Source organism: Mustela erminea, chromosome 15 (assembly GCF_009829155.1).
Source record: "Mustela erminea isolate mMusErm1 chromosome 15, mMusErm1.Pri, whole genome shotgun sequence".
In the NCBI taxonomy this organism is placed as follows: domain Eukaryota; kingdom Metazoa; phylum Chordata; class Mammalia; order Carnivora; family Mustelidae; genus Mustela; species Mustela erminea.
In genome coordinates, this window is record NC_045628.1 from 10877061 (window position 1) to 10892301 (window position 15241).

Below are 15241 nucleotides of genomic sequence, written 5' to 3' on the forward strand. Positions count from 1 at the left end.
TCTCTGACAAAGGAGCAAAAGCAATCAACAGAGAAAGGATGGTCTCTTCAACAAATGGTGCTAGAACTGGGCATTCATACACAAAAAAGTGAATCTACACACAATCCTTAGAAGTTAACTCAGTAGACCTTAAACTCAAATATAGAAACAGGGAGAGTTCTAGAAGATGAATAGGAGAAAATTTAGATGACCTTGGGTGTGACAATTAGTTTTTAGATACAATACCAAAAGCACGACCCTTAAAAGGAAAACATTGATAATTGAGCTTTATTAAAATTATACATTTCTCTGTCAAATCAAAAACAAAAAACACTCAAAAGAATGTAGGCCCACTTCCTGCTGACCTCTCATCGGGATCTACTGGGTATTAGACTGTTGTAACAGCCTTTCCAAATGGACCAGCCCTTGTCTCTGCCACACCCACTAATAACCTATGGCCAAAGTCATCTTTACGGAAATAGAAAGCACCCCATGCTACTTCTCTTAACTCTTTTCAGTGGTTCCCCATTCCCAAAACTAAGTTCAAATTTGTTGCCTGGTCCAAGTCCCCTTCAAGACCTGACCGTCTGCTGAAGGGACAGGCTACGCTCCAGTCCTTCTGTATCTTGCACAAAAAATGTGGATGGAACTGAAAAAAAAAAAAAAAAGAATGTAGGCCCAAGTAACAGACTAGGAGAAAACTTTTGCAAACTACCTATCTGATAAAGAACTGTATCTAAAAGAGAGCTCTTGAAACTCAACAATAAAGAAACCCAATCAAAAAAAATCAGTAAAAGATTTGAAGAGACACTTCTATGGAGAAGATACAAGATGAGCATATGAAGAGATGCTCAACATCTTTGTCTTCAGGGGAATGCAAATCAAACCAAAATACTACTGTGCGCTTATTAGAATGGCTAATATTCCAAAGCATTTACAATACCAAAGGCTATGGAGGGTGCAGAGCAACAGGAGAGCACCAGGACTGCCTACTCACCATGGGGGGCGGGGAGAGGGGGTGCAGGGGGTATGCAAAATCTTCTTACCCAAGGCCCCAGCAGTCATACTCCTAGGTATTTACTGAACTGAGTTGAAAATTTATGTCCACACACAAAAATGTTTACAGCAACTTTATTAATGACTGCCAAGAGCCAGAAAGAACCAAGGTATCTTTCAAAAGGTGAGTGGAGAAACAATCTTGTATTCATCCCATGGAATATCATTCAACAATTTTTAAAAATGAGCTATCAAGCCACAAAAAGACATGAAGGAATTTTTTAAATGCATACAGCTACATGAAAAAAGCCCTTGTGAAAAGGCTATGTACTATATGACTCCAACTATAGGACATTCTGGAAAAGGCAAAGCATAGCGTGTAGGAAGCAGTGGGAGCCAAGGGTTGTCAGGGGTAGTGAAAGGAGGGTTGAAAAGGTGAAGCACAGGGCAAACTAGTTCGTATGAAACTATAATGGTAGATACATGTCATTCTGCAATTGTCAAAACACACAACTATACAATACAAACAGGGAAACTCAATGGAAACTGTGGACTATAGTTAATAATGTATTAATGTCTGTTTATTAATTGTAACAAATGTGCCACACTAACACCAAGGGTTAACACTGGGAAAGTTGCAGAGGGCTGGCTGGGGTGGCATACGAATGGAATTCCATTTACTTAATGAACTATTTGGTAAATCTAGAAGGCACAAAAAATAATAGTAATTGAGTCTATTTATTAATCATTTAAAGGGGGGCAAAAATTTGAAAAGATAGTTTACAAAAGATTAATGAATGTGACAGCATTAAGCACGTGAAAATATGCTCAACAGTATTTGGTATAAACTAAACACAATTTTAGGGGTGCCTGGGTGGCTCAGTGGGTTAAGCCCCTGCCTTCAGCTCAGGTCATGATCTCAGGATCCTGGGATCAAGCCCCGCATCAGGCTCTCTGCCTACTTGAGATCTCTCTCGATCTCTCTCTCTCTGTTAAATAAATAAAGAAAATCTTTTTAAAAACATTTTTAAAAAGGAAACACAATTTTAAATCGCAATGAAATAAAACTACACATCCATTAGAATGAAACTAAAAAGACAGGCGATGTTCGGTGTTTTGAAGGAATAACTAGAACACTTACATTACAGTGGTAACATAAAGTGGGAAAAGGGACATTTTCAAACAGGACAGAAATGTTCTCTATCTTAACTGCGGTTACATTTACCAAAATTCACTAAACTCTACACTTAAAATAGCTAGATTTTATTCTTTATAAAGTGTACATGAATAAAAATGGTTTACAAAGCAGACAGAAAGAACAGAGTGCCTACAAAGTAACAAAAATTAGAGCTATCCGTTCAAAAGCTACATAACATATACAAACATTCCAGCACTTGGCTGGAAGAGGACTACTATCAACCTAGATTTGCATATTCAGGAAACTATTTTTCAAGAAAGAATGAAAAATGGACAGTTCATGCAAACAAACACTGAGTTAACTAGCCATACTAACTTCTGAAGAGTAAATTCCAAGAAAAACAGAAAGAATCAGGGATGAAAGGAAAATGAGCAAAGATAATCGGCATTTGGGTAGAGCTAAATAAACAATGGATGATCAAACCATATAATGTCTCAGCAGTGAAGTAAACAAATAAGGAAATAAAATATAAAATAGCATATAAAGGGTAAACAGCATTCATGTATTTCTTTGGTAGGAGAATAAACTTTAGACTGAAATTTAAGATAAGTGAATGTTTTATAAAGTTTAATAGGAGAATGAAGGACACCTGAAGAAATATCTCCAAAGCTGACATTTCTATAGTAAACACTAAAAGAATGGAAACAAGAGTATAAAATTATCACCACGGTGGAGAGGAGTGGAGGGAAAAATGGAAAAATAAAAACAGAACAAGAAAAAAATTTTACATCATCATTATAATCAAAAAGAAATCAAGAAAGGAGAGAAAACAGAATCCAGAAGAGGAACAAAAATAAAAAGCAGACAATATAAATAAATCAAAATACGGTAGTAAATACAATAAATGTACATGAACTACACTCACTGATTAAGAGACGCTGCCACTCTGAATAGAAACAGAACAAAATGCTAGTCCAAACACCTACAAGAGATCCACCTAAAATAATGGTTCACTGGTTGACTGAAAGTTACAGGAACATACAAGAAAAAGACCAAAATAAGCTGGTTTAAACATATTATCATATTATCATATTAAAAGCCAAACTTCACTACATTTTGATTAAAAGTAAAAATAGCCAAAAAGACACCTGTTACACTGTTACATTACCTATTAACTTATCTTAAGAATATACAGAGGCAAAACCTAAGAAGCAAGGAAGAATTGGGAAATCTACTCTCCCAAAAACTGATCAAACAGTCGAAAAGTCAGAAGATTTAAACATCCTAATAGGTAGTTCTGACCTATTGGTTGTTTATAAAATATAGCATACAATAATTTGAGACTATAAATTCTTTTCAGATATACATGTAAGATGTAAAGTAACTTACTTATTGGCCATAAAATAATTCTCACCAAATCAGAAAGATTCTAAATAAAAAAGAAAATATTCACTGATCAGAAAACAATTTAGAAATTAATAAAAAGCAGAAAATTTTCAATTATTTTAAAATACATTCCTAGGAAATACAAGTCAAAAATCTTAAGAGAAATCTGGGGTCCCTGGCTGGCTCAATGGTAGAGCATGAGACCTTGACCTCAGGGTTGTAGGTTTGAGCCTCATATTTGGGGTAGGGATTATTTAAAAATAAAATCTGAAAAGGAAGAGGGAGCAAGGGAAATCTGAAAGCTCAGAAATGAGCAATCATGAAAAATACATATCAAAATTGTTAAGTAGGGATCTCTATTGAGAGCTCCACTTTAGGCCATACCCCCAGCTGCTGAAAGTCTTGTTGGCAACTGACAGCGGACCGATCCTCAGCTTTCTGCCTAAAGTCTTGCCCCTTCTTAGGGGCAGCCCACAATCAGTGGTAAACGGACATGGGTATACAAAGGCTCAATCCCATGGCCCCAATTTCCAACAACCATGAAAGACCAGAGCTCTCTGTAGGATTAGGCCTTTGTTGAATCTGCATCTCAACTCAATTCAACTTCTCCTTCAGTCCAGTTTCTTTCACTCCCTCACGCATGCTGGCCCCAACAAACTTCCAGAATCTGTTTCCAAAGGAATCCCACCTGTGACAGGAACACATTTGGAAGGCTATACAGTGATTAGCTTAAACAGACAGAACAGCGAGAAATGGAGAGAAGCTGACGAATTCAAGATGTGGGGGGTGATGACCATCACACACGAATAGTGAAACCATACACAGAAATCTAGCAGTGAGCACTGAATCATGGGAAAAGCTTCACTGCTGATCTCACAATGTAGCCCTCTCTGCTTCCTGCCTCTGTGATCCATGACACTGCAGATGGTAGAAATTCCATCAGCCTCATTCTCTGCATGAGGCTGGCAACAGAACAGAACTCCTTCCTACCCCACAACGTGACCGATGGGACGCGAACACACAGGAAGAAGAAAATGTCTTTGTTGCTTAAGATCACAAGGAAAGAGCAATGCAAATGCGCAATCCTAGAACGCTCATGAACTAACGACAACTGCACGGACTCAAATGGAAATTAGCATATTACTACAGTTTCCAAGGAAATACAATTCAGAATACACTAGGAAATGTGGCTGCCATACAACACTGGGCTACGTGGAAAAGTTCCTACTGCATACACAAAGAGGTAGTTTAAATTCAACCAATTTGAGGAAATAAATACCATCATCAATACATTACCCATGCTGTATATCTGTATATATTTGGTCATAATTTTCTACTGATCTTATTGTTGTCTTTTAATTACAAATTAGTTATAGTTAGTTTTTTTTTTTAAAGATTTTATTTATTTATTTGACAGAGAGAAATCACAAGTAGATGGAGAGGCAGGCAGAGAGAGAGAGGGAAGCAGGCTCCCTGCTGAGTAGAGAGCCCGATGCGGGACTCGATCCCAGGACCCCGAGATCATGACCCGAGCCGAAGGCAGCGGCTCAACCCACTGAGCCACCCAGCCGCCCAGTTATAGTTAGTTTTAACATTATCAACTTAGTTTTGCTGTATACGTTGGGTTTGCGCATTTCAGACTAAGGTGATACAGCCCGTGTGTGTTAATACTAACTGGGATCTACAATCATCCAGTAACTAGAAAGTAAACATGTTATTTACTGCGGTCCAGCTATGAATTATTCATATCTCTGCGACTACTACAGATATAGCATACATATAATCTCCAAAAAAGATACCAGAAGGTGATACTTATTAACACTATTTTTTCCACTGGAAAATGAAAAAGTGTGAGAGGGCACAGGACAGTTCGCCCTTCCTAAGTTGGCCATCCACACACATAAACAAATAACCATATAAATATATTTAGCTTAAGAAAGAATGACCCAGTATTGTACACATAAAGATATAATCAAGACGTGTTATAAGCTGAAGTAAACCAATAAAGAACATTAATTGTTTTGATTTGGCAAGGAAAAGCAATTATTCTTTTCAGAAAAACTGATCTTGTCTACCTGCTTCCCTCTACTCAGGCAAATAAAATTTAGATCCCTAACTCTGCTCCAGGAAACAGAAATCAGGCACATTTCAATGTATTGATAAATTAGAGTAAAAGGGGTTCACGGGAAGTTTCCCAACAAAACCCAAGGGCCCCATGTTTTCACATTATCGTCAAAACATTATGCAGAGCCTTTTGCAATAGAAGAGAAAAAAGAAAAGGAATGCAAGAAAGAACAATAAAACAAAAGAAAGATGATTAAGGACTGAGAAAAACAAAAAGGCAGGGGGAACTTGTAAAATCATGCTTAAACCCAGAACATTTATGCTGGAGTAATAAAAGAAAATATAAGTAAGTACCCTAAGTGATGGGGGGCGGGGAAGGATACAGACTCTCATCTCCCGGCGAGTATCAGCCTGACCTCAAATGACCACATTCTTTCATCAATGGGAAAACAGCAAAGGAAAAACCTCACTTATTAATGGATTTCACAAAGAATACTTTAACACTACTCTCTTCAAAACGACTTTTCTTCAGGCATTTCTTACTAAATCTCCTTAGCACATGAAACATATCTTTTACTGAGGACCAAACTGGAAAATATGTTAACACGATATGATATTGTAAAGAATATCTGAATTATAATATTTTTTCAAAGGCTTCTTCAATATATCTTCAACCACACAACCATATACCACGTGTGAAAAATTTCCTAAGCAGCATGAAACAGAGGAAATAAAAGATTTGGTGGCTTAGCCGAGTATTTCTATCCCTCTTAAGTGTGAACAATTTGTTCTTATTTATTTAAAAAAAAAGAAAATGAGCAACTTCGTTACTGTAATGCCATGTCAAAAGGAAGGTGGGAAGATGGGGCAAAGGAAAACAGCCAAGGCAGAGAAGAAAGGAAGACCATAAGCCCCTACACACTCAGCAGTGAGAGGCCAAAGCAGTCTGTAGACTAGTATTAAAAAGAAACAAGTGGAAGGGAGCACCTGGCTGGCTCAGTCAGTAGAACATAAGACTCTTGATCTCGGGGCTTTAAGTTTGAGCGCCACATCGAGTGTAGGGAGGAAAGGAGGGAAGAAGACAAGACAAGACATAGGAGAGCCTACATTGCAAAGAACATAAGATGTCAGCATCAGAGATAAGTAAGAAGGCAGTAAGATTCAGTCACATAATTTCATACATCTGAATCTTAGATTCCTAGAAGCTTCCATCAGCCCAGCCTAATGAATCCAAGAACAACCTAAAAGAATTGCTGAGTAGTAGTTGTTAATAAGCACATACTAAATTTACTTGAATAATCTTAGATTATTTTTTAATTATCTATTTGCTGAGAGTTTATCATAATTTCCTTAATATTCCTGTTCTTCCCAGGTATCCCCATTACAAAATTAAAGATTAAGGGGAAAGGAATAAGAAAATTAATGTCAAATTATGATCTATAAATATTACGAAAAAAAATTTTAAATGTGTAATTATTTAATTCATTTGTATACTGATACACACATTTGTTTGGATTCATTCACTGAATAACCACTTGCTGAATATATATTCTGTGATAAGCATAGTCTTAAGTACTAGAAATACAAAGGAAACTAACCCACATGGTCAACTATCTACAAAACCGTAACTAAATTAACATAAACCAATCATCTGCAAAGACAAATAAAATCTATTTAATGCAGGGAATCTCATGTGATTTTAAGAGAAAAGCAATCCATCAAGACAATTCCATGAAAGGGGCAGGGAGGTATTTCCATTTTGAACAAAGTTCTAGGAACACTGTAAGATGAGGAACACACTTCAGTTTGATAGTTTTTCCCTTCCCTTAAAAACTCTTTATAACTCAATCATCCAGTCAGTCGCTCTTCCTTTTAATAAAGAAATACTTGAGAAAAATGTGTATTCTTCTACTGTTGGGCAGAGTGTTCTATATATAAGGTCTAATTGGTTTAGAGTATTGTTCAAGCTCTCTACTTCTTTATCGATCCTCTCTGGAGGTGTTCGAGCCACTACCTAGAATGCAGTACTGCAGTCTCCCACTATCACTGTAATGTTTACTTCATGTATTTTGGAATCTTTGCTGTTGGGTGCACGTATGTTTATAATAATCAATACATAACGTCTTTGTTTCTTGCAACAGTTTTAGACTCCCAGTCTATTTTGTCTGATATTAGTACATCCACCCCAGTTCTTTTTTGGTTCCTATTTGCATGGGATATCTTTTCCCATCCTTTCATGTTCCATCTACTTCTGTCTCTGGATCTAAGTGAGTTTCTTGTCAACAGCATATAGCTGGATTGAGTTTTTTATCCATTCTGGCAATATCTGGCATAGTGAGATACCATTTCACACACATAGGGATGGCCATATTTAAAAAAAAAAAACCTGAACATAAATGCTGGCAAAGATGTGAAGAAACCGGAACATGGCTGTTAGGAATGTAAATGGTCCAGTCAAGTGTGGAGAACATTTTGGCGGTTCCTCCAAAAGTTAAACATGGAATTACCATACAACTCAGCAATTCCACAACTAGGTATCCAGGCCAAAGAATTAAAGATGGGTACCCAAATACATGTAGATGTAGGTTCAAAGCAGTATTAGATGCAACAGTCAAAGGAGGAAATGACCCAACTGTTCACCCACATGTGCGTGCACAAACACAAAGTAGTATTCATCACATGCAACAGAATATGACCCAGTCACAAAAAGGAAGCCCTGATACACAGTAAAACATGGATGAACACGGAAAACAACTCTAAGTGAAAGAAGTTATACACAAAAAGTGCCATATTTATGAAACATTCAGAACAGGTAAATCCGTAAGGGCAGAAAGTAAATTAGTGGTTGCCACGGGATGGAAGGCAGAAGGGGTGAACTAATGAGCATGGAGATTCTTTTGAAGCTAGACTCTTTGGAACTAGACAGTGGTGATGGGTGCATAAATTGTAAACATACCAAAAACCACTGACCTGCACACGTTGAAAGACTTTTATAGTATTGAAATTTTATCTCAATTTTTAAAAAATTGAATCTTCAATACAAAAGTTTAGAACTAGCTGACTCTGGACCTGGGGAGGATGGTGAGGACTGACTTGGAAGGAGCATGAGGGAACTCTCTGCGGTGACAGTCATGTCCAATACCCCAGTGAGATATGTGGGATACATATATGTATGCATATAATTTTATGTTTTTAAGAATTAGTGGGATACATATCTGCAATTATACTTTGAAATGCACCAAAATCCAGATGGATTAACAGATGCATAGATAAGTGATAAAGCAAATCTACAAAAAATTAATAGTGGAATCCTGGTGATGGGAATATAGGTACACACCGTAAAATCCTTTCAAAATGTTGTGTGACTGAATTTTTTCAAAATAAGAGAGGAAAAAGTTAACAAGAAAAACATCTACATAGAGATTAAGAATATGGTTATAAGAGGAATGTGTTGGGCTGGCAGGAAGGGCTACCAAAGATGGCGAAAGTTCCCGCCACAAGACCTGAGCTCGGACAGGAGAACAAAGGCCCAAGCAGGAATCTGAGACCCCGCCCCGGGCTCCTGTGGACCAATGGGATCCCGATGAACAGGCGGGATATCCAAATAAGGGAAACTTGCCAAAAGACCCCTGAGCTTTCCCCAAGACCCCTTAAAAGCCCCCTCCTCCCTGCCTAGGGCGCGACTTCCCCCACTCTGCTTTCCAGAGTTGCGGAACCTCGCCCGAGGGTGCCCACCTCCTCCCGGTGCAACTTTCCTGGCTCCCCTTCACCTGGGCCCTGAAACTTCACCGGAGAGAACCTTTAATAAACCTTGCCTTACACCCACTTCGCCTGGTGTTGTTTATTTCGTCGGAAAACCTTACGGAATGACTGAGTGGCAATGTGAGAGTGTCTTCTTTTTTTTTTTTTTTTTTTTTTTAAGATTTTTTATTTATTTGAGAGAGAGACAGTGAGAGAGAGCATGAGCGAGGAGAAGGTCAGAGGGAGAAGCAGACTCCCCACGGAGCTGGGAGCCCGATGCGGGACTCGATCCCGGGACTCCGGGATCATGACCTGAGCCGAAGGCAGTCGTCCAACCAACTGAGCCACCCAGGCGTCCCGAGAGTGTCTTCTTTTGAAGAAATGGCAGTGTAAGCCAATATATGAAAAGCTACAATAAGTGTTCTGTGTGAAAGTATCAGCTAGAGTATGCAAACTGCCCCCCCAACACACTCACAAAACACCTTATTCTAAGACTCTGAAGTTTGGTGTATTCATGAAAAGCAGTGCAACTAACACACAGAAGGCAATGAAGGGAGTAGTATAAAATGAGACTGGAGAGAAAGGCAGGTACCAAATCATTTGGAGTTGCAGTCAGGGGAAGGAATTTTGATTTTATCTAAATGCACAGAAAGGCCATTAGAAAGCTTCCAGCAAATACAGTATGGGATGAGATGGGGTGTGTCCTTACTGCTTAGAATTTTAAAATATCACACTGACAGTTATGTGAAGAATGACTTTGAAGTGTTTACGAAAAGAAGGAGAGAAACTATTGTCACAGTCCTTCCAAGGACAATGGTAGCTTGGGAGAGAGTACTGGTAATAAAGATAGTGAGTAATGAATATCGGAGGTTATTCTGAATGAAGGATTGACAGTATCTATTGATATATTGACAATAGGATGACAGGGCAACAACACCAGGACAGATCTTGGGTTTTAGCTTTAGCCACTGAGTAAATGCAGTGACCTTTGCTGACATGTAGAAACTGTGCATGAAGCAGGCTTAGAGTAAGGTGAACCTGAAGATAAAAAAAAAATTATTTAAATCAGGAACTATGTGAGATTCTGAGTAAGACGGCAAAAGAAAAGACTCAGAATAATCTGGAAGTAGTTAAAGGACAGGCTTGAGATCTACAATTTCTTTTTTACAATCAATTCGGTTTGATTGTATTGAGGACCTTTGATCGAGGAAAAAGATCAAACTTGAATGCAAATCGAGCTCACTGATTACTGTTGTCTGTCTCTGAGGTTAAAGATAAACTGAGGATCTATAGCCCTATATCTCTAAACTTGGAGAGGTCAAAGGAAAATATCAGGAGTGAGAATGAGAGAGACAAGGAAGACCAAAAAACAAGCAAGCAAAAGTAACATATTAAGCCTTGATGGTCTCTCACCCCTATCAACGATAAGAGGCTGTTTCTTCCATTCCACATACAACATGCTTAAGTGCCTTATAGTATCTTACACAAAGTGGTGACTCAAATCTTAGCTCTCACCCTCTAAGTCCATTAGTTTTGCAAAAATATAATGAAAAATCAATCGTCTTTGGCCCTAAAAGAACCTAAATTTAAAGCAGGCCCACCACTCAGTAGGTTCTGTGACCTACTTACCATTACCAAATTACTTACCATTTCTAATCCTTAGTTTCTTAAATGTAAATGAAAATAATTAACCCAAGAATTAGCATTAGAAATAACATTCACAAAGTGCCAGCAACAAGCAAAAAATGCTCCACAAACAAGAGCTACTATTATGTAAAAGACACCTAATTCATCAATGCTCCCGGCAGTTAGCTTCCTCCTTTGGCCGCAGAGATTCCTGTTTCCAGAATGAGAAGTAAAGACACAGGAGAGGAGGGAACCACAGAAAAGACGATCAATTTATTTTCTCCATGTAACACAGAAAGAAGTGAAGCACAGAAATCTGAATAGGTATGAATGACAAGCACAATCAGCTACCCAGAAATGGACAGGTTCAAAGGTTTGATTATAATTCAGCTGTTTAGAACTAGGAGCGTATTTTTCTGTGATTCCTCTGGAATCAATGTTTTATTCAACTCTTCGATGAATTCAGAAAGGCCCATCAAAAACATAATGTAGTTAAAATGTGATACATCTCAATAAAATTAGTAGAAAACAAAACTGATCAATCACCAAAAGAAACAGAATACCAAGAGACTAATAATATATAATTCCACTTATTTTAGAACCTGGCACTTGAGGGAAAAAGGTTTTTATGGGCGGTTTCCGTGGTGATTCAGAAGGGTTTTCAGGGAAATTCCAAATGCTTTATAAAGCTGATGACCCTGGTTCTTTATTATGTTTTATTTCACCTCAAGTTTTATGGCTTCCCTTTCTTTCAGCATAAGCAAAACACTAGCACTCTGACACTTAACAGCCATGATTACGATCATTTATTTCACAAATGAGAAGGCATAATTGGAGAAGAATTAGAAGATAGGAAAGAGGAAGGAGTCGTAAAGGTTATGCCTCAATATAAAAAAAAAAAGAGCCTGAGATCGAATTAGGTAACCTCTGGAGTAAGCTCAAAGGGGAGTAAAGCAGAGCATTAAAATATTAAGGAAGGAAAGCCAAGTGATGAGAACTGTTCAGAGTCCCGTTATGATTAACTGATTATTTTAAAGGTCACAGATTATTCTTTAAAAAAAAAGGGGGGGGGGGAAGACAAGACACAAAAGCAAGCAATCTGCAGCCTGCCATTTATACAAAGGAAATGCTCAAGAGTTGATGAGTTATAATTCGAAATATGGCACGCCAACGTATTCATTATTTTCTTCTAATCCCTTTTGTTTCTCAAATTCCTCCCAAACATTCTATCCTTTTTATGTAGATACTATTGTGCTAACCGTATTATGGAGTTAATAACAATACTATCTAAACTAAAACCAGAAAGACAACTTTTTTAAAAATCTAAGAGTATACAACAGAACAAAATGAAATTACTTAAGTGTCCTCAAAAGCCAACAGGTATGCTCCATGCCTCTAACGCTGTGAGAAATGCCAGTGATTTCAAACCTCGGGGAGATGCTTTTGATTTTTTCAAAGAATGAACCACAAATCAGTTCCATGTAGTCCAACTTATTCAGCAAGTACTTCCTGTGAAGTACTGAAACGCTTTTTGAAAATGTTGATATGTCTGAAGAAATGATTAAGAAAGAGAAAGTAGTCAGATAAAATAAGATTTTCTAAGACCTGGTCTTAAGTCCAAATCTACATCACTGGCAGCAATACTGCAAAACAAATAAACAAAACACACTTAACCATGAGTCAAACCAAAATAATTTAGCCAGACCCAACTAGAAACAGGAACCCAAAGAACCAAACAACTTTCCAGATCACTGAAGAACTGTTAAGCTAGCCTGAGCCTAGTGTAAAAATGTTATTTACTAACTCAATTGGTTACTTTCAGAAATTAGACTTGTACGCGTGTACACACACACACACACACACAAACTATGTAAATTTTGCCAAATCAAATGCTCTTCCAGTCAAAAGAATAATTCTGAATAATCAATCTTAATGAGAAAACAGGACTAAAGAAATGTTAATGTGGGATGCTGAAAAGTTTGGCCTTACCCAAGGAGGAATGCTAAGATGCTAAGATTTCCTGACCGCCAAAAATTGTCTGATTCCTCTCACATACCTAAGGAAGTTCTGGCAAATGCATACAAATACTAATTTTATTAATACAACTGTGAAGTTATTTAATAGCATTGCTAATTCCTGACAACAATATACCCTCATATATTATTCAATTAGCAAATACTGAAAACAGAATCGTGATGAGCAATAGGAATATTTTTAAAAAATAAAAAGTTGATAAGCCCTGCCCAGTGTAACTGTACCTAGAACAGTCAAGAAAACAGTCATTCAGACATCCTTCAGTTTATGTTTTATTTCAATTTATAAGATTCAGTCCTGATTTCTCACATTCTTTTTCCTAGGACAGTTATTAAAAGTTGATATTTAACATCTTAAGAAAAGGTAGAAACTTGAAGGGCCTTGTCAAATAGGAAAACTTCATTCTAATCATCTCTGCCATTAATAAGTTGTATTCTACTAAGTAAGTGCCTAAAATTTACATTACATCCAAGCTCAAGAGTTAAGACAACTCCTTCTTTTACCTAACCTGTGATTTCAATTTACAAAAGAGCTATAATTAAAGTCAAAATACAACTTAAAGTTCACTTTTTTGTTTCAAAACAGAACATGGTAAGTCAGCTGATACATTCTTCCAAAGGGACAAGTAATCAAAATCCTGAAAGTATTAAAATATTATTTGCTCTATGCGGTCACTTATTACATGTTTACTCGACCGTATCTGCTGAAAGACCTAGAAATGCTACGAAAGTTAATTTAAGAACTTACCAATTTCCCTTGCAATTCTGACAGCTTCATCTGCATCCTGTAAAAGCAGGAAATGAGACCCAACATTAATCCCATCAGCCACTGCACAATGTCTTTAGGGCAGTCATATATTGCACTACTGTCTCCTCTGATTCATTTAATGTTCAACTTTACAACCTTCTAACTCTTTTCATTCAGAGAAATGTAAAATTAATACCATAAGTGGAATGTAAATTCTACCTCATCATTATTATATTAAGAAACTCAAAGCAGTTTGAAATGAGCTGGCAGGAAGCACAACCAGAATTGCCAAATGATCTGGTGCAGTTGCTGGAATTTAACAGCAGAATTTAGATGTTTACAATCAATACTGAATCATAAATCAGATCATTAAAGCTTGTCTACCGCCAGCTTGTTCCTTTCCCTCTGATATTTACATGTCATGTTTTCCTGGATTCTGTCAGCAGGGGGAGTTGATTCTCTATTGTTTGGGAGAGGCTCAAGATTTTCTAGAAATAAAAAGTAAATTTCCAGTGTCTACAGGAATTGCCGATTGTCCCCCCACAAATTCCTTTGGAAATCTCCATTACTTTTTCCTTTTCTTTTCATCCTTTTCTCCGGTACATATTTTATCTTTACTAGGTACATCTTGTTATGTAATTTAAAACCTTAAATTCCATGAACCAACTTGTGTGGGGGAAGCTTCCGAAAAGCCAAGGAAAGCAAATGCCTTCCAAAGAAGTGCAAGGTTAAGAGTTAGTTGATGAATATAAGGATTAATTATTGATAAATACCAACCAGTGCAACTGCGAGAAGAAAAAGTTCCCTCGAATCTAAACCATTTCATTGATCATTAATGCTCACCTACCGCACAAGCACAGGACACTCCTGATACATTTCCACGAGAACAATAAGGAGAAAGCTGAAAAAGAAGGTGTTAAGCCCAAGCCTCCCTAGGAAATGTGGCTTTTCTTTACAACTCCTTGATGTAAACTAATCACCAGAAATGACAATGTTTTGAAACCATTAGCTAGTAAGAATGCCTGAATTTTTGGAAAATTACTTAAAAAAAAGGAAAGCGAAGCCTCATATTTCGTAAGCTTTTAAGCTAGTAATTTAAAAATGTAGAGTAACCATGTCAGAATCCTCCCCCCAAAAGGAGGGGCGGGGGATGTTTATAACTGGTTCATTTATGCCTAATAAAAAAAAAAAAATCTTCCCTAAAAGTCTTCAGTACCTAATAACATCCCCTGAATAAGGAGGTTGGCAGGGGAAGTTGTCAGAAAAATTTAATTTCCTTTCATTAGCCAGTCTGCTCCACAAATAGGTGCTTGTTAAGTTCAAAGCGGTCCTGAAAGCGACATCAGTTTTAAGTCTTTTTTTTTTTTTTAACTCCAAGCAGTCACATCTGCTAATGAGATTTTCCAAATAACAATTGTTTTCAAGGCAGAGATAAATCTATACCTCCCACTCTACTCTCCCAAAAATCAAGGTTTACTGCTTTATTACACCTTGCTGTTTTTGCTGACCCTACATTCTCCAAATTTTAGC

General features: G+C 37.3%; 1 protein-coding gene across 4 annotated transcripts in view; it reads right to left on the reverse strand.

Annotated features, from left to right (window-relative positions):
• PCCA (propionyl-CoA carboxylase subunit alpha) overlaps window positions 1–15241 on the reverse strand; it is a 394384-nt gene that overhangs the window by 255769 nt on the left and 123374 nt on the right. For all 4 annotated transcript variants that reach the window (XM_032314393.1, XM_032314394.1, XM_032314396.1 and 1 more), the window contains one exon: window positions 13712–13748. In XM_032314393.1, the coding sequence (XP_032170284.1) occupies window positions 13712–13748 (37 nt within the window). The remainder of the gene's footprint in view (window positions 1–13711; window positions 13749–15241) is intronic.